Here is a 22,972-nt window from a genome sequence, read left to right as displayed (position 1 = left end):
GCACGCCAAACAGGCCGCGGCTAGCTGTTACCTTCAGACATCAGTCGACGCACGCGTCTACGTGAAATTATGCTGCCGCTGCAACGCAAAATTTACGTCGACAGCATAATTGGTTGATCGAAAGAAAGTGTCGTTCTATTGTTCGTGTGAATGGTACCTTTTACTGGTAGTGTAGTAGGAGAGAAGATCGTCCTGTCACCGTTTATGAATAGCCCCGCAGGCTATATCCATATATTTTCATTTTTTTTTCCACCTCAGCTTCTATGAGACGGCCCGATAACAGCCTCTCAATGGACCCTCTGGCTGTGCCTTTAACCATTATCTCCTGGATTGGGTATGTGGCGACATATACATACATATGGTCACGTCTATATCCCTTGTGGGGTAGACAGAGCCAACGGTCTTGAAAAGACTGATAGGCCACGCTATTTGGCTTAATGATAGAATTGAGATTCAAATAGTGACACGTTGCTAGCCTATCGCCTAAAAAAAAGAATCCCAAGTTTATAAACCTATCCCTCAGTCGCCTTTTACGACATCCATGGGAAAGAGATGGGAGTGGTCCTATTCTTTTTTGTATTGGTACCGGGAATCACACGGCACTATGTGGCGACATATCTACGGGTAAGTCAGGTCTCTTCCGACTCATTTCCTCAAAATGGCGATAAGGGCGCACCGGAGGGGTTTTAGAGGGTAGGCTGGCCAGGAGTCCCACACTCTACACAGGCAGTCCGTTAAAAGGATTTCCCCTTCGGAGAAAAAAAAAAGGTCTCTTCCGACTTCCGCAACCTTTGCAGAAGCTAACTCACTGAAACATGTATACCTGAATGTATGTAGTTACACGAATGCAGTGCACTAACCCACTAAATTTTGCCAAATATATGCCATAACAAAAATTTTCTATTGACAAACTTAAGAAGTGAAACGGCAAATCGTAATTAATAACTTATTGCTGCGTGAGTAAAGAATAGGACCACTCCTCTTTCCCATGGATGTCCTTAAAAGCAACTAAGGGCTATAAAATTGGGATTCCTCTTTTAGGCAATGGGCTCGCAACTATTTTTTACTGTAGTCATTGATACATGACCGAGATAAGATTTCAATGCGCTACTGGTTTGACCAAGGACGCAATGTGCATCAAGTCTTGATCCCTAACGGCGTAGACAGTCAAAGACAGCCTAATGACTAAATTGAATAGTTACAAGTTGCTAGCCCATTGCCTAAAAGAAAAACCCCAAGTTTATTAGCTTCCCGTGCTAGACGGCAGCTAGCCTGGTAGCACCATGCAAAATTGCACTAGAAGAATATTGTTAGACACAAGGAAAACTTGTTTCATCTTTTTTTAAATATTTTTTGAAGCTCTGTATAAAGTCAGGCAACCCTGATTAAAAATTTGGGAATATTTAGTTCATGATGATTTATTAAAGAGGAAGGGGCAATTATACAAATTTGAACTAAAAAACTAGGAGATAAAATTCTATAATTCAATTTTTTTATCAGGCATTTTCAGTTTGTGCAAGGTTTAGGCGATAAAACTGTGTACCTACAGAGGAATCAATAAAGGGTTACCATGACATTTCATCACAAGCATTAAACTCTGAGAATTAGAATTATATACAGGTATTGCTAAATTCATTTCTGGAATAATGTATTACTTATTTAGGTCTATAACTAGACACATAAAAATACATAGTTACAAGTCATTAATTTAAAAAATATAATAATAACTTTATGTACACTAAATCAATTTGAATCTCGTTAGTACCTACACTACTGCCACATAATTTCTGTTCATCCTTTTACTTTAAAATAAATTACATTCATTATCTTGTCCACTCTAAAGATACAGGACTAACATCATGAAACACCCATACTGGGATCATCAGTCTCAATATCTTTATTTATTATTTAAGTACCTAAAATAGTAAAAATTTGGCAAACATAGAAATTCAATCCTGTATCTTTATATTGTTTTTTGAAACATTCTGATTCATTTGATCATTTTCATACTCTACAAAATCATCAAAAAGGCTAGGCCAAGCTTCTGTATCATCATAAGTACTGAGATCATTTCCCACAAATTCACAAAAATTTAAGAACATATACCAAGTATCTTTAGGAATGCCACGAATGTGATTATTCTTCTCCAAATAGTTCAGCCACCTATCTAATATTGCAGGCTCATTATTTGTGAACACAAGGCGCCAAAGCACAACAGCTATGTCAGTTGGGAGAATACGTTGGCCAGTACTTACATCTAAGCCAAACTTAAATGTGAATCTATACAAATCTTTAAAATGCTCAGTGTCAGACTTCAATTCGCTAGTTATGTCATTCAGTTTTTGCTGTATGCCCTTAATTGAATCGGTTTTCATACTTTTCAGTCCTTGGATAAATTCAGTTTTTGTAAAGCGACACATTTGACTAGCGTTTAACTTCCATGCAAGAACCAGTACCTTAAAGTCATCAGGATTTAGCTGCAAATCATTGCAGAGGTTCTCTATACCTTCAGCTAGAATGGCATCTTCTAATGAATCCTTATATTGGTCAAAAAGGTGATTGATTTTAGAATCTGAAACACGCATATCACTTGAACCCAATGATGACATGGTTCTTGGAATAGATGGCAGTTTTTGATAAAATAATTTGGGTACTTTCTCAGCACTTGGTTGAGTTTTTTGCAAGTTTATTACTTCTCCATGGCACGGTTCCCCAAAAGAATTTATATTATTAGCATTTTGTAAATTGGCAGAGTTTCTGTAGCAAGTTACACTTTCATTTTCCTGCAAAAGTGGTTCTTCCTGATGATAATCTGATATCATTACAGCAGGTACTTGATGCGTATCAACAATTTCTGTCACCTCTGAAAATTTTAAATCTGTTATAATATCTTTATATAATTATAAACTTTTTAAATATTTAACAGATTTTCAGGGATCAAAGATCTTTTCTGACATTTATTGAAAAAGTCGATATTCTGAAGGGCTGGAAATTGACTCAGAAAATCAGCATACTGTCATTCAACACTTTACAATTTGTAAATTTAATTTATAAGTTTTTATTTAGTATTTATTATAAAAAATAGTATATCTAAGTTATTTTACTATTGAGACAAAGCATGCTTACTTGTCCATAATGTGACACTCACATACATGCAATTAAATAACTATCTTCATTGAAAAACATTTATTATTCTTTAGAAGCATTTTTAGGCAGCAGCCCTAGGCATAGTAAAAAAAGAAGCAACAGTGAAGTAAGTAATCTTGGGTTATGCACAAGTAAATGCCTTACCATCTTTTTTTCTTTGAGAGGTAGAAATGTCTGCATTAGCTTGATTTTTGAAACAACTTAGACATTGGCCCATTGGATAAAAAGTGCGTGACGAAATTAAAAGACTTTAAACTCTTATCATGTAAAGATACACTCCAATCTGATATAGTCAATTTTTCATAGTGAATGCTATAAAACATGGTAAGAAAACAGTATTGGTGCGAGTATTCCTAAGTTAATTTCTGAAAAAAAAAATGCATGTTTATTATTACTAAGCGACCAGAAATAGAAAATATATCAAAGGGTTTATACACTATTCTGCATCATCTATGTACCTGAAAGCAACATAAAATCATATCAACTGTAGAGGTCAAATGAAGAAATAATTATATAGCTCAAGAGAGCCCAATTTCTGCATAATTGTTCACAATAAAAACACTTATTTTCCCAAAGATTAATCAATGTATATTGTAAATTTACAAAAATCGAGAAATTGAAGTGAAACTAGATTACAGATTAAAAGACAACTGCACGACAATTGATTGACAGTGACTTATCCGTTTGACATCAAGTTTTCCGCTTATAATTTTGTCTTTGTGTTGGCATACTTAGCAGGGTTTGTTTACATTACCAAATTACCACTAAAGGTAACGGTCAATACGTTATTTTAAAAAGTTATGACTAAATATCCACAATGTTATCTTATAACTATATTAAATTACTTTATATATCGTTACCAACATAAAGATTAGCGATAGCAATTAACTTTATAAATAACATTACCAATTAGCGTTATAAATATCGTTACCGTTATGTAAAATAACAATCTGTTCTGTTTTATATAATATAGCGACTCCGTCATTGAGTCAAACAGTAACGTTATATGAATTTACCGGTAAATCCAAAAAATCATCTTCATTAAAAATCGTTAGAACAATACCTCTTACCGTAAATTTTACTGATAATGTTATATGAGTATTACCATAAATGAAGCTAAAAATATTGTACCCAGCATAACGGTACTTAGTTTATAACGGTAACCCTTCATAGTAATAACGTAACAATTTTTTTGTTTACAAACCCTAATCCTTGGGACTCGTGTAGCGTGCCGCCTACGGCGTCGACTGAGGCCATCTACTTCGTCCCGTAGACCGAATATTGTGCCTGCGTAGGTCTGACCATTGTCATAAAGGAAAGAAAAAAAGGAATTAGATATAATGTCAAGTGACGTCACCCAAAAAAGGCAAAGGATAGTGTTATGCGATAATATAAAGAGAAAAAAAAAAACAATTAATTCTGCATCTCGTAAACCATTTTTAGTGTTTGGCAAGAATTTGAATAGAATTGAAGTTTGAATTGAATTCAACTGGGTAGAAAAAACGAAAGACTTGTTCTGGTTGTCAAACAATTTGACAATGACAACCTGAGAGTCGACAACCACAACACAACAATGAATTCTTGCTTCCGTTTATTTTAAAAATTGTTTGATGAACAATTTACGTAAATTTGTGCAGTTTAGTTTACAAATGGTCTTCAATTAATTCTATGTTCGAATTAATTGCAACTAATTTAGCTCATAATTCATTGGATTTGTATATTATTATAATTATAAACAAAAATGAGTGTGTTCCAAGACGATTGGGATTTTCGTTTCGATGTGCAGAATATTGAAAAAGGGAGTCACCTACAATCAAAAGTGTTTGATCTCCATGAACTGATCCTGAAACTTATAGAAGAAGGATTAAAAACACAAGACATTAATTACAATGGTTCCTTATCTCAAGGTCACGATCAGGAACTTAAAATTCTAATGGAAAAAAATAAGAATCTTCGTCAAGAAATTGAAAGTAAATTAGATGGAATAACCCGGCAGCAATCTCAGTACGAAAAATATAAGCAAGGTTTGTGTTTCTATAATCATTACTGTCACTTTTACGTTTTTTATACTTGATCGAAAACTTACATTGGATTCATAAAGTTGATAATTGAGATTCTTGATATAGCATATATATATTACTAGGTACCTTTATAATTTATGCCATTATAATATGACAAAAGAAAAAGAGCTGTTTTGGTGAAAGGTCAGGTCAAGACTACCATAAACTGATGTACTGTGTGGTTCCGAGCACTGTAGAATAGAATCAATCCATCTCCCATGGATGTCATAAAAAGTCACAAAGGGAACAGGCACTTTTCTCAAGTGCAGCCTTACCAATGATCCTATGTGGATTTGGAAGACAGGTTGTGGAGGTCATATGGGAGTAGCTTTGTGAAAAAATTGACCCAATTCAGGATCAGGTTAAAAACCTAGATTTAAGAAGAGGAGAAGAGATTGATGAAAAGAAATGAAGTGAAAGAAGTGTGTAGGGATCTTGACAAGTGTAAAGATGAAGTCTCAATGCCTATTCTTCCAGGAAAGAGGTGAAATTAATGTATGTAATTGAATTTTGATAATTTACCACTACATATACATTTATTTTTTATAATTTTAGATCAAAAACAACTATCCCAAGAAATAAAAGAAACACATGAAGCATTTTTAATGGCTAAAAAGTATTATAAAAAATTTTTAAAAATGTATTATACCATTGAGATGAGGACTGGTGACAAGCAGACAATTTTTGTGCAGTTCTTTACTGAATCTAAAAAAGATTCAGATAATTATTCCATGCGTATGCTGAGGGACACTAAAACTGGATATTATGAATGTAAGTTGAACAAAATTTTTTCATAGTTTTTTTTTTGGATGGCACACTATGTTCTCTTTTTCCTACTTCATGTTCTGATATCCACATAAAAAGTAAATCCATCCATATGATCATGTCTGTATCAGTAGTAGTAGACAGAGCCAGTAGTCTGAAAGTCTGATAGGCCATGTTCAGCTGTTTGGCCTAATGATAGAAATGAGATTCAAATAGTGACAGGTTGCTAGCCCATCGCCTATAAGAATCCCTAGTTTATAAGCATATTCCTTAGCCGCCTTTTACGACATTCATGGGACTAGAGATGGAGTGGTCCTAAAAAAAATTATCTAAACTTATAAGTCTTTATTCATTGATACTATCTCAAAAACAAATCAGTTTATCAGATAATAGTATTAATAATTTTTAGCATTTCGTGTTAAATAAGTTATATAAAATGATGGAAATATTTTCCCACTGTTGTTTGCATGACTAATATGTGTTTTATTTTCCAGTGCTTAGTACAACTCCGAAAATTCCATCATTGAAAGAAATACAAAGAAAACTTAAAGACTCAAATGATGTACCCGGATGCTTGTGCTCTGTGAGGCAAGCTTTTATTACTATGAAAGCAAATAAGAAACATTAGTAATATGTTTGTTTGTTTTGGAGCTGTAGTTAAGAATATAAAATATAATATGTGGTAAAGAGCTGTAGTGTTATTCATCAGGTGTATGTGTAAAGAATTTTTAGTTCCTGATTTAAACCTTTTGAGTGTATCTCTTATTGTAACAGGAAGCTTTCTGGACATTAAAAATACGATTTACATAAAATATATAATTTAACCATGTAAAATACATTAATATAAAACTAGTAATTAACAAAATTAAATACAATTCCATACTGAGGTATTATAGTGACAGGTATCTGGTCACCAATAAAGCAAACAGCATTATACTGATATGGCCTTAACAGTCAAAACTACCTATTTTCTACCACAACCTACAATCAGTTTCTAAATAGCCAATTGTCAACTGACTGTCACATCATAACCTTAGCTCATATAGCTTTTAAAATTAAACAGACCTTTAGCCCTTTGTCAATTTTAATAATTTAAATGTTAACAGTAATCAAATTTGCAATTCAAAATATCTCTGCAACTTAACCAAATAAATTAATATACAAAGTACAGTATTGGAATATTGCTTTTCAAACACTTCTCTCAAGTAATAAAATAAAGCTTTTCTCCTAATGGCATTTTCAGTTATTATTTAGACTTTTGTATAAAACACAACTGGTAACATAACACAACCCATTCAAATAAATTCAACATAATACTTCTGAAAATAAACATAAAATTAGTAATATGAAAGTTTTAAAATTGTGGAGACATAATACAACTTTACAATAAGAACTAATTATCTTATTATAGAATCTTTCTTTGATATATACATACTATATCAATATATTCAATAATTTTTAATGGCACTGGTAATTAATGCATTAAATCGATTATAATAAACTCTGTAATAAAGTCTCAAAATAGTTGTTGTTGTTCGGAAATCCAGAGCACTCACACAAGACATGAAATTTGTATTTCAGTTTTTTTTTTTGGAAATTAGAATAAATATACCCAATTTAGTATAAATTATTACTTTATTAACACTTTTTCCCTATAAAGTTGTAGCAGAATTATTTACCATTATATTTCTTATTAGTGAGTTTTATCAAAAGTTGAAACATTTGTCTTTGACTGAGACTTTGTGACCATATTAAAATAAAATAAAACAATACGTAGAAGAAATAAAAAAGGCAAATCACATGAAGAAATATGAAAAAACAGACATACACTGCAAGTGCGGCAATTATTAGTAATTCCTTAAGACTTCTTTTAAATAGATATGTATTGGAAAATCAAAGTCTACCAGTGTCGGAACCTTACGCACACAGGAAATATTATCTGATATTGTTATTTAACACTTTTCAACAATATTATCAAAGGTATATGGACATATATTTCTAAAGCACATAAAGAAACACCATAAAAGTACATTGGATCTGTATAAAATAAACTTCTGTCTTCTAAAACTAATTTTTAAAATATTTTGTGCCATTTACACCCGTTAATAATTAAAAACAAAATAGAATATATTTTCAAATTTCATTATAAATACCTATACTCCACACATTCACATAACAGATTAAATGCATATAAAATTTGTTTGTGCAATAAAGTTGTAGTTATTACCACAGATCGGATAATCGGATGCATATTTACCTAAAGTTAGGGTGTTGGGTTAGTATGGAACGTACTTCTGTACCTCAAAAATTCCGGGATTCGGCAATGATACACTTAATGTTCTAATTATGTATTCGAACTGTATTCGTACTGACTAAAAAATCACGCGGTATAATTCTGGAATCCCGGTAATTTTTTAATAAATATCATCCATCACTTATATTTATAAAGGTGTTTATCATATCTAATAAACGATAAGTTTCAATTTCTTGGTTAATAAAATTTCCGGGACTCAAAATAATTCGAATCCCGAAAGCAAAAAGCCGCCTCTATACTTTCTTAGCCAAAATATTAGTTTAGGTAAAAATGCATCCGATTATCCGATCTCTAGTTATTACTAAACATTATATACATTACAGTGATGCATAGACATTCTGACCCGCGAAATTATCACATGTGATTCATTCTTGTAACATTAGTTTTCAATATCCAAAAAAAATGAAAAATAAAACATCTAAGATATCTTCAATTTCCCATTGGTTTCCCCAGTATTTTCAACAGCAGTAGCTATAGTAGTGGAGGAACCAAGCGGATTTAATTCCGCACCAACAAGGGAAGAATTTTGTGGTAGATTTTGAGTTGATTGTGCCTTTCCGGAATGTCTGCTTCCGGCAGGCAAGAGAAGCGCGCCCAACGCCAAAAAATGTAAGGAGTAGTACAGTTTCCTGAAATAGATACAAAAATCATCAAAAGCGTCAATCTTGAACCTCGTTCCGCCACCCATTGCTACCGCATATAAGTACACATTTTATTATTGAGCGTCATGTGCACACTGTTCCGCGTTTGCCACCGGCTCTTCTTGCTTATCACTCCAAAACTTACTTGAGAGCTAGTTTTCAGATGGTTGTGGTTTAGTAGGAGGATATAAATATCTGATATTCAATACTATACTAAATCGCAATTCAGGCAAAAACTAAAGTGGATATGTGACCATGATCCAATACGGGTTAGGTTACCCTGAGCTAACCAAAGGTTGCGGAGGCTAGAGTAGCTTCTTGTAAAAACCTGACTTACCTAATCCAGGAATCCGGGTTCCTCTTTAGAAAGAAATGAAATCCAGGAGGGGAGGACGATGACTCACCCATAAAAAGCGAGACTTGGTCCCAGATGAAGCAGTATGAACGGCGCCGTGGCGTATGTCATAGCTATCCGTGTGGTCACTAGAGACACTGCGTCGTAGAACATCTTTTTGTAGCGGCTACCTAGAAACATGGGCCGGACTACGATGCGAATCTAAAAAAAAAACACAATATTTAAATATTAGTCCCAGTGCGAAGTGTCAATTACTGTGCGATATGTAGCGCCGCCTCGCTTGTACGTCACAACGCTAAGCCATGCGTTCATGATTTTGTATGAACAACCTTTAATGTAGTACAGTAAAAGGTACACAGGCGAAAACGCGTATGGCGCGGTACGAGTTGTTTAAAAAGAATCGTTAATTTTTATGCCAATACCCATTCATATATGTAGAACAGTAAAACACAATGTTCCATTACCTTCCTAGCCGCCACTGTGAACAACCCGCCTGCGAAGAAAGTGAAGTAGTACCCGGGGTAGAACCCGTGCCACACGGCCGACAACGCGTACACGCGCACGGTGCGGTACGCGGCGCCGCCTCGCTCGTACGCCACGGCGCGGAGCCACGCGTTCGTGTTCTTGTTCCAGCACGCGATCGCCGTGCGGAAGTTTTGCGCGAACTACAATACAAATTTCAAATTATTTGTTGTCAATGTAGAACCCCTTTTAAGCGGAAGTTAAGATATTATTGTTACGAAATACAGTGTGATAGAAAAATTAAGTATCTATTTATTTACCGAAACAACTGTTATTATAAAAATAACTTTTCTTAAATATTATTGGAAACTGAACATATAAGGTTATAACTTGTGAGGAAAATAAGAAGCCTTAATATGCGTTTTCCACTCCGGTCGGGTGAATAACATGAGGTGAAAAGAAATGAAAATAGGGATTACATAATGACAGTAAAAAATGTAAGAAATTAATATATTCTGCCAATCCCACCTAATTCGAAAAGGTAACGAAGAATCAATTCGCTCCAAATAAGACCCCATAAGCGACTTCCCCTACTTATGGGATCAATTTGAGTTCTATTTTATTAAGATTATTAATGCAACGTAAATATACCTCAAATCCGATGACATCAATATTGGAAACTTTGTCCCACTTGGGCACGCCGTGGTTGTCGTACCCGTTGAATCCCATTCCGGAGTTATTACAGATCGCCTCCGAGAGAAGCCACGCGTGGTAGTACTTGCAGCGGAACAGCATTACGGATAGGTTCGTGTACCATAGGAGGTACAAGGCGGACCATGTGCGCGACACTTCCGATGTCGGGTCCATTAATTCTACGAATAAATAGTAGTATATAGAAACTATAAGCCATGTACGAAACTATAAGCCTTGTGAGAAACTATAAGCCTTGTGAGAAACTATAAGCCTTGTGAGAAACTATAAGCCTTGTGAGAAACTATAAGCCTTGTGAGAAAGATAAGCCATGTTGGATATGTACTGATTAAAGAAATAGAGTAGGGTCATAACAATGCCTAGAGTTTAGAGGAACTCTATGACTAATCCATAGTGCGATTAGAAATATTACAAGTATTATACCTCGATTATTACAAAAAAAAACTTTATTTTGCCTATAAGTAGGTTAAAATGCATATGGCATTCATCAATACGAATCAGTAGGTATCCATACCAGCATAATTTGTGTTTACAATAAATAAACTCAAAAACTACTGCATATATTTTGACGAAATTTGGCATACAGTCAGAGTCTTCAGAAGTAACATATGATACTTTTTATGGAAATTCCCGCGGGAGTGAAAGAAGCCCCGCGCTTAAGCTAGCATAAAATATTTCTTTACTTTGAAGTAGTAGGTAGGTAATTTGGAAGCGATTAAAGCAGTTGCATACTAAATGAGTACAAACAAAGGTCAAAACAACATGATACTTCTTTTTCCTTCCAAATATTTAACTTGCAAGACCTTTGCTTGTTCCTAATTTTACAGAATACAATATTTGTTTCGAGACATAATGGAATAAAATTTTATAACTAGCTTTCGCGCAGGGCTTCCCTTCTTCTTACCAGACAAAAATGACATTATATTATTGAAGGTCTATTCCCTCAAAATGGGTAATAGTTTTTGAGTTTATTTGTTACAAATAAATAAAAAAGTTTTTATAATAATAGTATAGCTAGGCATTGCGAGTTCTTATAATATAAGCATAGATATTGATAGGTAGTGAGTGGTCATAAAGGGTAGAGTAGATAAAGAGGTTTCCACAGATATTGATATTATAAAGATTTTTATTGTGTCGTCTATTTCTTAAAATCTCTATGTATTTGACAAATTAAGACTTTTGTTTTACACCAAATTGTGTGCCACTAGAAGGGTCAAAGTGACGAACATGTACATAAAAATACGTCACAGAAACGTGTAGTATTTGGATATGTTTAAAAATTCATGTTACATTATTCTTTTCACAGCTATAAGTACGTTATTATAATTCAATGACAAAATATTATCTGGGACTTGTGGCACAGACAGAACAATGTGCAACAGTATATGTAGTAATAAGGTTAAACACCCCCACAGAACAGATGCTGGGAGCACTATTGTTTATTATTTTTCTAAATAATAAAATCATTTTTAAAATTGGCGCATCGTGTTTGTTTGTTTTTAATATCTTTATTGTACAGAAATTTAAAATGTTACAATAAATGTAGTTATAAAAGGAATTAATCACTTGCAATGGTGGACTTATCCCATGAAGGGATCTCTTCCAGTCAACCGGCAAACAATAAAGGAACTAGTCGAAAAGTTTTAGTCTGCGTTGATAATTGAAATTAATACGGTAATAAATTGGTTACGATGTCTAAATTTAGTCAAGTGGTAATAGAGCGTCGGTGGTCAAATCGTTAAGGTGCCTGGTCAAAAGTTGCGCCAATGACTATTTTCAAGTTTATGTAAATTAGTTTGATAACTAACCGATCTCTTACGGTGAGGGAAAACATCGTGAGGAAACCTGCACATTCAGGTACAAGCATGTGTAATTATATGATCCAATACGGGATATGTTCCCCTGCAAACATTACCGAGGTCAGATGAGAGTCGTGAGTCAAAAACCTGACTCACACAATCCGGGATCCATGGTCAAAAGCTTACCACGGGGTAAGAGGAGCACGGGCTCCTCTTCAGAGTTGTGAGAATGCAACTGGGACTAGCCAGAAGAAGAAGTCCAAATTTAGTCAAGTCAAATACGCATTTTATCGCAAAATATGGCATACATTTTTGCGTACAAACTGTGACGATAGTTAGTACCCGTTGCATAAACTCTCAAAGGATTTGAGGAAAATATCTGACCTTTTATAACATCCATCGGATATTTCTTTGATAGAGTGAGGTACAGGAAGGCAGCGGCTACGGAACCGCAAACTTTGTACAACACAGCTCGCCGTGGCGACGGCTCGGAAGACTCGATGTCCTTATCCGGCTAGAATATACAATATACAATAACACAGAAGATTAAGATCGGTCTAATCAGGGTTTCTCAAAACACAACTCCTATGGGTTCGCCATTCGACGGCAGGGTTCGCGGCAAGATTTACGTAATGGTGATTTGATAACTGACAGGCATGGTGGTGCGCGAGCGACCGTTCATTAGTTAGTAAGGGGTTCGCCGTTACTTGAAAATTTTAACAGGGGTACGTGGAGCCGAAATTTTGAAAAACCCTGGTCTAAACTATCAAATCCTACTACTATTATAAAGGCGAAAGTTTGTATGGATGTTTGTTACTCTTTCACGCAAAAACTACTGAACCGATTACCATGAAATTTGGTATGTAGGTAGCTGAAGACCCAGAATAACACATAGGCTACTTTTTATCCCAGAGTTCCCGCGGGATTGATAGGGTTTCCATGCGGACGAAGTCGCGGGCGGCCTCTAGTGATCAATAAAATCACATGTACAATGTTATGAAAAGTAGGTACAAGTCTTACGCTCATTTGTTTACTGCATAGGTAAGTAAGATCTAATTAACTCAATATACCAATAGCCAATCTACTCTTGATAGTTATAAATATTTACCCCGTTGATTTTTCTGCCTTCAATAAATCTGATATAATCATTGTAGAACACGACTGGGCCACACATTAACGTTTGAAATGCTAATGTATAGGAGAAAAATTCAAGTGGAGACGGCATTTTGTCCACTTTGGACTCCTCATCCGGTCGACTCGAACAGTTTGAGTTAATCTCTTTCTTCATTAAACTATCTTGCAAGGATGTGGCCAATGACGTCACTCTTTGCGTTATCACCATGAGGGGACCTGTAATTTGATATTAGTTTGTAGTAATATAATTTTAAAAGAACCCTTCCAGGTGATTAATATATATAATTTTTCAAATTTTTTATTAGATATCAAATGCGTAGTACTGGTTTCGTTATATTTTTTTTATTTTCTCAGCTTAAAAGAATAGGTACAAGTTATCTGACATATTATAACTATAAAATGTATTTTTTTTTAAAACTATATCGTCAAGTTTTCGCAAATAAGACTAGGTTTTTATTAACGAATGAAACGATTCGATTTATTTCTATGATACGATCCAACAATTCATTTTGACCTCCAGAGAAGATTCTTCAATTATTGATAGGTCAAATCTATTATACACGCCTGACGTCTTCAAAAGCTACAGTTACAGAAAGATTTTGCTATATATGTGACCGCCAGATTTAATAGATTTTTGGGTTCAATAATATACCCTTGAAGAAAGTGTTATTTGTATAAATCTTCGGGAATAGTAAGATGGTCTAAATAAAAAGGATAACTGCAACAAAATCTTTAGCGTGGTTAAAAAAATAAAGAAGACGCTTTGTTTGCTGCAAATGCTACAATGATTTTATTGTCTTCTGTCTGTTCAATTTTTCAATTTGAACCTAATAGAATGGTAAATTAAAAAAAAATTGGTACAATATCACAATATCACTCTTTCGTGACACCAAATTGTCAAAAAAATACTTAACGGTCAAATGACTACAATAATAGACTAGTAATCAAGGTCGCTGATTTAATTAAAATAAAATAATTTACGATGACATTACTAAACCTTGCAGTTGAATTGCGCTTTTGTAAACGAACTACATTCGCAGGGAAATCACTACGTATTATGAATTCCACCTATTTTCTCTGTTTGTATGTATGCGCTAATTTTGAAAAGTTGTTGACGGATTGTGTTCCAGTTTGAAATTTTGGGAAGATGGTGTTCTGAGGAAGGTTTATAATTTAAATTTTATATCTATAAATAAAAAATGCTACCCGTGGAAAGCCGGGGTGGATCGCTAGTTAATTATATAACAATAGGTATATTTTATGTATTCATTTAAAACTATGCAATATAAAGTTTTTACTTTCTGTTAGTATTTTAGCATTGAACAAACCTGTAATATCCAAGGAGTAATCCGCTGTATGATACAGCTGTCGGTGTAAATGTAGGCATGACAAGTAAATCATTGATGCTGCTAATACACCGCTGAAAATAAAGAGGCCATTTGATTTTGAACTTGGAAAACTCTTATGGAATCATAGTTATAGGTACTACCTATAAAGTTAAGGATTCGATCAAGCAAATCCTATCCTATTGAAAAGAAATAAGTACAAAGGTACGTCGGTAACTTATTGTTCATTATTTTAACTATGTAGGTAGGAATGGAATCTACATTATCTTTGGTAATATAGCTCTAATGAACAAATAGACCGGCAAAATGTTCTAGAAAACAATGCTAATTAACTTACTTCGCCATTACATGTTCAGGTATAGTCTTCAGTAAAATGTATGACATCATAGGCAGTACTGATAAATGTATTGCTTGTCTGAAAATTCAAAATATCATTATTATATATTCTTAAATTCAAAGGCTTTCTTATTTTTACAAGGGTTTGATATTATAAACATAATTAGGTATTTAGGTATACGCAGAAAAAGAGGGCAATGTATCAATAAACTGCAGGTAGGTAACCTACTAAAAATGTTGTTAACTTTAAAAAGAATACAATGATATTATTGTACAAAGTAGGTATTTATTGACAACAATGAAATATTGTCGTGAACATCATCTCATCTCAAAGGCGATCATCATTTTATATGTACCTAGATGTTCCTATGTAAAAGTATGTAGGTACGATAGACAGCAAAAAGTATTTTTAAGCTGACGTTTTGGTTAATTTAGTTGAGGAAAGTGAAAGTTAACTAGGTCGAACTTGAAGAGGAAAGGCCGATGACCGACTGCCGCTGTAGTACCCAGGTATCTACATTTCTTTAATAATAAAGATCTTTTAAACAGAGAATAGATCAAAGTGTTCATTTTCAGTGTTACAATAAAAATTTATTAATCAGAGATAACAGATGAACAAAATTCAATCAAATTGGTATGATCGCGTGAAACGTGATCTTGTTCGACCTGCGTTTGTAAGCGGCGAGAAGACAAGCGTAGCATTTAACTGTAGAAAGTTCGGTAGGTATTAAGTGAATGCAAAAGGCAGGTCTGGACAACAACATATCTATAATAAAAGAGGAACTGAGTTATCGACGTAAAGTCCAAACTAATAAAACAAAGGATTCCTGAAATTTTTGTGTAAACGTAAAAAACGGGATCGTTGTATGAAAATTTTTCCTTGAGGTATTTCGGAAAATCCCCCTAAGCGCAACCTTAAACTAGACTAGACTTTAAGGAACTTACAAATGCCAAATTTCAGTCCAGCAGTTTAGGATGTTCGTTATATGTATGTCAATCAGTGTTTGTCTCATACCTACTTATACATACTAAACCTTAAAAAGGTAGACGCTTGTTGCTTTTTATACACAAAGTTTAATTTTCAAGTTTGAACCAAAGGTCTACTTATACTACTTTATGTAACCATAAAATACTTATATTGTTTACTGAACGTAGGTAGATAGGCACTTTGAGACATTAAAAGAAGATGCATCATTGTTATTATCTGGTTTATCGAGTAAAAGTACATACCTACTAAGTCAATGTTTATGATCATATAAGGTAAGGTGATAAGGATAATCTTCATAAAGTATTTAGGAATCATTATGTCTTTCATTTGTATCTAACAAGAGAATCTTTCTTCCAAATAGATATAAGAGAACACAACTCAGAGTAATTGACTGACATATCAATGCACAGCCCAAATGACTGGATCTAGAAATATGAAATGTAAGTTCCTTATGAGGTCTAGGGGTGCACTAAGAGAGAATATCGCATAATTCTAGCAGGAACCCCTAATATTACATTTTAATATTTTTAATGTACAGACATACTTTTCTTATTGTTTTATTACTATCCAGCTTTTACCAGCTGCTTTGCCGGGATGAAAGGTCCTATTATCCTTCACTAGACTTTTAAAAATATTATATGCGAAATTTCAACAAGTCAGTAATAAATTTATGTGTGTGATTTTTGTATATACGTTTTAAGAAGATTGGTTCAATAGACAATGTGAGACAACAAACAAAAAAAATAAACTTACTTTTGTGTTTATAATATTAGTAAGGATATCCTTGGCTGGGTGCCATGCAATTTAAAATACCAACTTACACTTACTAGCATTACATACAGCAATTTACATAGATTTACCGAGAAATTCAATGAGAATTTTTTTTTTTTTGTCATCTATAACCATGTTCTTAAAAATAAACACAACTACACATTATTTAAAATACTTTTAAACCCTAAATCTAAACTTAATCTGTGGTACATCCTAAGCCCTTATGTAGGTACTAATGCAAACAAAATTTTGTGCTTGGGATAAGCCACAGGTTAAAAATGGTGTATATTTAACACTCAACTTACTTTCCAAAGCAGAAATATCCCATAAATAAACCTATGAAAAGGCACAAAGAATGACGAAACTCTGGTGAAGCAAGTCTCAATGGTTTCCGAAACAGTCTGGCCAGGCATAGTGCAGCTATTTGTGCGATCAAAAAATTAACCTAATGGAAGAAAATTTGATGTTATGAAACTAATAAATTAATGTGCTTACATGTGAAAATAAAAATAATACTAAAACAAGCAGAAGCTTAGCTCATCTATAAGTCTATAAAATAAATGTAAACTTTTAAAAGACTATCTATATTTGAAGAACTCTCTGATCTGCAGAAGAAAAGCAATAAATTTTTTCACATCATATCTGTGTAAATGTGCATTTTCAACAGTAATAAACTAGCATAAAAGATAGCTTAATTCATTTCACATCCAGTTGAGAGTAAGGTATAGAATTTGATACATTGATTACTAATACCTATAATAAAATAATCTCATTCATAAACAAATTTTTTTAATTTTTTTTACTAATAACATTGCTGTTCATACAAAAACATTTGGGACTATGAAGTGTTTCACTACAAAAGCGAACAATAACAATTCATGCAAAACTTAAAGTGAATACTTACAATATCTAATGGAAGACCAATGTGGTTTGAAATGAATTGAAATATTTTACTGCCGTCATAATAGTCATAGTATGTATTCGACATTCTGGATTATGGTGGTTAAAACCTGCAAATGAAGGATTAATTTAGGCCTGAGCATCCCTCTCTACAATATATTCAACATCCAGGTCATATTTTATGCATTTTATTTAAAAGTAGGCTTGTTAAAATTTTTATGGGTGTTGGATACAATACGAAAAGTATACGGCTTTGGCTATAAATGTTGGTCAAAAGCTAGTACGCTGTATGATGTCACCTTTGACAATACTAAACTAAGTAGAACACACTTCTCCAACATTCAGAAGTTGTTTAAATTTCAGTCTTACTAATTTTATATTGATGAATTCAAGTTACTCGAAACAGTGCAATAAAACAACTTGCATGGTTACCAAACGCGCACTAGTTAGTACTACCTACTAATCTACTGGTACATTATGTGTAAATAAAATTGGAGCTCATTCCTTTCATCAAGCTCTTCCTTCAAGTTCCTTCGTTTCAATTCCATTAGCTTTCCTTCACCCGCTCGTTTCACTGTGGTGTAATGCCAAATATGTCAAAGTGACAATGATATTGACTTAAATGTCTGGCATACACCATCTCATTCAATCTTCCGCACAATACATCATACACATGCATATGCTGAGTGGAAACCCTTTCGGTCGCATCATGTATTTTTTTTTTTTATTTCTATGTTTATGAATGAAAATGTTATGTTACATCTTCGTCGTGGGTCATCCTGCATTTCCGCCGTAGGCGGAAATGTGGGGTAGCTGGTCAGGGATTGTGGCCCTCTTCAGCGGATGTCTACGCTGCCTGCAACGGCAGGCAGGTCACGAGCGTGGCCGTGGCGGCCACTAATGAGGTCTTCCTCTTCCTGCGGGGTCAACGGGCGCCGCGGGTGCGGCGCCTGCAGTGGTGTTCGCTGTGAAGATGGCTTCTCTCGGCGATGGCCATCTTCGGTCCGGCGGGCGAGCGTGGAGTGGCGCGATACCCACAAGGTGCGGGTGCGCCGACCTGTCCGCCCTGCCGAACATATCGCCGGCCAGACGCGAGATGAACGCGTCCAGGCCCTCCCATTTGAGGTCCCGCTGGATCGTCGCGTTCCTCACGTACCGTGGGGCCCTGACGATGTCGCGGAGACATTGGTTCTCTTGAGCACGGAGACGTTGCCTGTTTGTCTCCGCGACATAGGCGTACCACGCCTGGGCTGCGTACGTGAGGCGGGATCTAACGTAGGTCTTGTAGATCCCGAGCTTCGTCTTCAGCGGGAGGCTGGAGGAGAGGACTGGACGCAGTCTTCCCCTGGCCATCTTCACAGTTTGCACCACTGAATCGACGTGGGTCTTCAGGCGAAGTCCACGGTCGATCTTGACCCCGAGGTAGGTGACGTGTGGCTGCCACGCCACGTCCTTCCCGAAGAGCTTCAGCGGCGGCGGTGGGGCGGCGTTCCCGGAGATAATGGCCTGCGTTTTCGCCACGTTCACCGACAGTCTCCACTTCTGGAGCCAATCTGGCAGGGCGTCGAGTGCCTTTTGGAGCTTCTTGGCGGCGTGCTTCGCGTTTATGGATTTCGCGAAGTACGCCGCGTCGTCGGCGTATAGAGCCAGCTTGGCTCCATCGGCGACCGGGATGTCGTCGGTGTACGCAGCGTAGCAGGCCGGGCTCAGGCAGCTGCCCTGAGGAACGCCAGCCCGGACGGGTTTCTCCGAAGAAACGGCGTCTTCGACCGCCACCCTGATCTTCCACTCGTTCAGGAAGGAGGCCACAATCCTTGTTAGTCTTCTGGGAAGTTGGCTCTTCGACAGTTTGTACAGCAACCCCTCGTGCCATACTCTGTCGAAGGCCTTCTCGTTGTCGAGGAGCACGACAGCCACGGTCTCCTTGCGGTTGGCAGCAGCTGAGATCTCGCCAAGGAGTCTGGCAATCTGGAGCGTCGTAGAGTGTTCGGGCCGGAACCCGAACTGCTCGGCGCGCGGCGTGATGTGCGGCAGTATGAGGCCGAGCAGCAGTTTTTCGAACACCTTCGAGAGGGCGCTGAGAAGCGTGATGGGCCGGTAGCTCTCAGGCTTGCGGAGGTCCTTTCCCGGCTTGGGCAAGAGGATCACCCTTCCGGTCTTCCATTCTTGCGGGTAGTGGCCCGAGCGCAGAATGCCGTTGAAGAGGCGCGTCACCGCCGTGATGAATCCCGGCGGTAGGTGGCGAAGCGCCTCGTTCGTGACGTTGTCTGCGCCCGGGGCTTTCCTGGGCTTCAGCTTCAGGATGGTCCTCTTGACCTGGCCGGGAGTGAAGAATGCCGCATCCTCAAGCTCCGGCACCGGCTCCGCAAGGTACTCCCGAAGGTGCTCGACGACGCTGTCGTGGTGGGCCTGGTCCACGATCGGGTTCGGCGTGAACTGACGCTCCAGATGTTCGGCGAAGATCTCAGCCCTGTCTTCGGCCTTGAACCGTGGGAGGCCATCGGCTGCCAGCAGCGGCCGGACGGGTTGTGGCACGCCCGACAACTGCCGGCAGAGGCGGTGAACGGAGGGGATATCACCGCCTACCGATATGAGGTGGTTCTCCCACGATCTGGCTGCGTGCTCCTCTAGTTTGTCCTTGATTGTCTCCACCAGCTTGTTTAGGTCGGCTTTGAGTGTTGGGCAGCGAGTACTCATCCACAGCCTCCGCATTCTTCGCTTTCGCTCCAGCAGCGCGGTGAGGTGCGCCGGGAGCGGCTCGGGTTTGGCGGTGGCCGGCACGGGGGTCCGTGCGGCGTCGAGCGCGTGCTGGATGCTGCGGGTGATGGCACTCGCCGCAAGCTCGACCTCCTCGCTGGTGGAGACCCGCTTGAAGGCGACACTGGCCTTGTCGCCCACAATCTTGTCCTCGAAGTGGTCCCATTTTATTTTGGATGTTCTCCTCGGCAGCGTGACCCTCGCCGGAAGGTCCCGGAGGATGAGAAGAACCGGCCGGTGGTCTGACGGCAGGTCCGGGTAGACGTGCAGTGTTGGCAGCGCTGTCAGCCCTCTGTGGGCCACGATGTCGATGGTGTCGGAGCCTCCCAACGTGTCGGTGTGGGTGGGTTCGTCAGGCCCCAACAGCTCGAAGTCGTGGTCCACAGCGGCCTGAAGAAGGATTCTTCCGCTTCGGTTGATCCTCGTGGAGTTCCAGGCTGTGTGCTTGGCGTTAAAGTCGCCAGCCACAAGCGTTGGCGTGGTGGTGTTCAGTAGGGACCAAAGCTCGTTGGTGTCGAGCTTGGCCCCTGGCGGTATGTATGTCGCAAACAGCCGCAGCTCGCGGCCGGCGACGCTGACGAGCACGCCAAGGGCGTACATCGTCTGGAACTCCACGTGGGGGATGGGCTGATGAATGATGTTGCGCTTCACCAACACTGCAAGTCCCCGGTAGGCGTATCCACTGACCGGGCTCTTCTCATCCTTCCGGTATGTGATGTAGTTTGGGATGCCAAACTTTTGGTCATCCCGCAGGTGGGTCTCGCTGACGAGGAGAACATCGATGTGCTGCTCCCGGAGGAAGTTGGCCAGCAAGTATTTCTTCCTCCGGAGCGATTCTGCGTTCCAGTACACGATCCTCAGAGGCGTACCATCCATAATTAAAGGTTAGGGGTGGGTACGCCTCTGAGGGGGGCCGCGGGGACGAGGGCGGCCAGCAGTGCCTGCATCTGCTGCACCGACTGCACCAGCGCGTAGAAGTGCTCCGGTGGGATCGGCGCAGCCGAGGCAGGCGCGGGAACGGTTTGAGGTGCCGGGGGAGGCGGCACGGTTGCAGCCGCTTCTTCCTCCGCCACGGGGGCAGAGCTCACGGCGGCGGCATTCTTCTTCTTCTTCTTCTTCCTTTTCTTTTTCGGGAGCTCTGCTCCCCTGGCGGTCGGTGGGTTGGCGGGGGCCATCAGTGAGGCCTCTGCTGCTTCGGTTGTGGTGTTTTGAGGCGTGGGGGCGGTTCCGCTGCGAGCGACTGGGCCAGCCCGTCTGTTTCTGGCCTCGCGCCGCAGCACCGGGCACGAGGAGTGATTTGCCGGGTGCGGTCCACCGCAGTTGGCGCAGGTGGCGGGCTGGTCCAATGGCCGCTCGCAGTCCGTGGCCTTGTGGGGCCCTCCGCAGCGCACGCAGACGGTTGCTCGGTGGCAGTTGACCGACGAGTGTCGGAACAACTGACATCTGTGGCACTGGGCGGGTCCCTGTTTCCCCCTCCACGCCTCCACCTTCAGGGTCGGCCAGTGAAGGATTTCTTTCACCGTGAATACCTCCTGGCAGTTCTGTGTTCTGGCCAGGAGGGCGAAGAAGACACATCCGGGGCGATCTCCCCTGCCCCGGATGGCTTTGATGGCTTCCACGGTGAAACCCTTCTCCTCCAGGTCTTCTTTAAGCGCGGCCTCCTCCGTGTCGGGCGGCAGCCCGCGGATGGCCACCTTCAAGGGACGGTCCGACGGCAACGAATATGAGTGCCATTGGACGTCCAGAGTGTTGATATACCTCTGGACTGTCCTATATTCGTTGCCGTCCTTTGGCGTAAAGTGCACGCCTCTTCCGCGTGCGACGGCGGCCGGCGAGCGTCCCAGCAGTCGGCTAATTTCCCTGAAATGGACCACCCAGTTGGGCAGGTGGTCCACACAGATCCTTGGGTAGCGCGGCTCCCGGGGCGCTTGTGCCGTCGGCGGGGCGGCTGAGGCGGCAGCGGCTGCGGCGGCGGCGGTGGCGGTGGCTGCGAGGGCTGCGGTTCCAGAGGAGGCCACAGCTGTGGTCGAACTGGAGGCGGCAGGTGTTGAGGTGGTGGGCGGGGCGCGAGGCACCGCTCCCCGTTGTGCCCCTTTTCTTTGGGGAAGCGGGGCTCCGGTGTTAGCCGCTACCCGGGCAAATGATACCGCGGGAGCGGCCAGCGAGGGCGGCGCGCGTTGGGTGGGCGCGTGGGCAGGCGCAAGGGCGGGGGCCTGGGCGGGCGGGCGAGCGGCTGCTTGGGCGGGCGCCTGGGCGGGCGGGCGAGCGGCCGCTTGGGCGGGCGCCTGGTTGGGCGGGCGGGCGGCTAGTTGGGCGGCCGCTTGGTTGGGCGGGCGGGCAGCTGGTTGGGCGGGCGCCTGGTTGGGCGGGCGCCTGGTTGGGCGGGCGGGCGGCTGGTTGGGCGGGCGCCCGGCTGGGCGGGCGGGCGGCTGGTTGGGCGGGCGCCTGGTTAGGCGGGCGGACGTCTGCTTGGGCGGGCGGGCGGG

At 39.7% G+C, this 22,972-nt stretch overlaps 3 protein-coding genes across 7 annotated transcripts; 1 reads left to right on the top strand and 2 right to left on the bottom strand.

Moving 5' to 3' along the window:
- Positions 1-1,463: 1,463 nt before the first annotated feature.
- Positions 1,464-3,815, bottom strand: LOC106142384 (DCN1-like protein 3). Its single transcript, XM_013344124.2, has 3 exons — positions 3,606-3,815; positions 3,292-3,512; positions 1,464-2,863 (listed from the first exon to the last, which is right to left on the bottom strand). The coding sequence occupies exons 2-3, from the start codon at positions 3,362-3,364 to the stop codon at positions 1,950-1,952; spliced, it is 987 nt and encodes a 328-aa protein (XP_013199578.1). The 5' UTR covers positions 3,365-3,512; positions 3,606-3,815; the 3' UTR covers positions 1,464-1,949.
- A 767-nt stretch (positions 3,816-4,582) lies between these two features.
- LOC106142568 (uncharacterized) lies at positions 4,583-7,086 on the top strand. Its single transcript, XM_013344368.2, has 3 exons — positions 4,583-5,171; positions 5,763-5,978; positions 6,467-7,086. The coding sequence occupies exons 1-3, from the start codon at positions 4,889-4,891 to the stop codon at positions 6,598-6,600; spliced, it is 633 nt and encodes a 210-aa protein (XP_013199822.1). The 5' UTR covers positions 4,583-4,888; the 3' UTR covers positions 6,601-7,086.
- Positions 6,774-18,322, bottom strand: LOC106142566 (lysophospholipid acyltransferase 6). 5 transcript variants are annotated; one of them, XM_060946778.1, is made up of 11 exons: positions 18,186-18,322; positions 17,734-17,839; positions 17,135-17,274; positions 15,072-15,149; positions 14,717-14,808; positions 13,363-13,604; positions 12,639-12,768; positions 10,396-10,616; positions 9,747-9,947; positions 9,332-9,483; positions 6,774-8,915 (listed from the first exon to the last, which is right to left on the bottom strand). In XM_060946778.1, exons 2-11 carry the CDS (start codon positions 17,815-17,817, stop codon positions 8,705-8,707), a joined length of 1,551 nt encoding a protein of 516 aa, XP_060802761.1. In that variant the 5' UTR covers positions 17,818-17,839; positions 18,186-18,322; the 3' UTR covers positions 6,774-8,704. The 5 variants fall into 5 exon arrangements, with proteins under 5 accessions (XP_060802761.1, XP_013199821.2, XP_013199820.2 ...); XM_013344367.2 differs by having other exon boundaries at positions 18,190-18,305; XM_013344366.2 differs by having other exon boundaries at positions 18,154-18,300.
- Positions 18,323-22,972: the final 4,650 nt, after the last annotated feature.

The sequence above is a fragment of the Amyelois transitella genome, chromosome 12, assembly GCF_032362555.1.
Source record: "Amyelois transitella isolate CPQ chromosome 12, ilAmyTran1.1, whole genome shotgun sequence".
In the NCBI taxonomy this organism is placed as follows: domain Eukaryota; kingdom Metazoa; phylum Arthropoda; class Insecta; order Lepidoptera; family Pyralidae; genus Amyelois; species Amyelois transitella.
Note: the sequence above shows the minus strand (reverse complement) of the source record. Positions and strands in the feature narration are given on the sequence as shown.

Coding starts and splice junctions, on each gene's coding strand:
- LOC106142384 (XM_013344124.2), bottom strand. CDS start 3,364: ATGGGCCAATGTCTAAGTTGTTTCAAAAATCAAGCTAATGCAGACATT. Junction 2,864..3,291: donor CTCTCAAAGAAAAAAAGATG/GTAAGGCATTTA, acceptor TAAAATTTTCAG/AGGTGACAGAAATTGTTGAT.
- LOC106142568 (XM_013344368.2), top strand. CDS start 4,889: ATGAGTGTGTTCCAAGACGATTGGGATTTTCGTTTCGATGTGCAGAAT. Junction 5,172..5,762: donor GTACGAAAAATATAAGCAAG/GTTTGTGTTTCT, acceptor TTATAATTTTAG/ATCAAAAACAACTATCCCAA. Junction 5,979..6,466: donor TAAAACTGGATATTATGAAT/GTAAGTTGAACA, acceptor TTTATTTTCCAG/TGCTTAGTACAACTCCGAAA.
- LOC106142566 (XM_060946778.1), bottom strand. CDS start 17,817: ATGTCGAATACATACTATGACTATTATGACGGCAGTAAAATATTTCAA. Junction 12,769..13,362: donor AAGGCAGAAAAATCAACGGG/GTAAATATTTAT, acceptor TGTATATTCTAG/CCGGATAAGGACATCGAGTC. Junction 8,916..9,331: donor CCAAGTCTCGCTTTTTATGG/GTGAGTCATCGT, acceptor TATCTATTTCAG/GAAACTGTACTACTCCTTAC.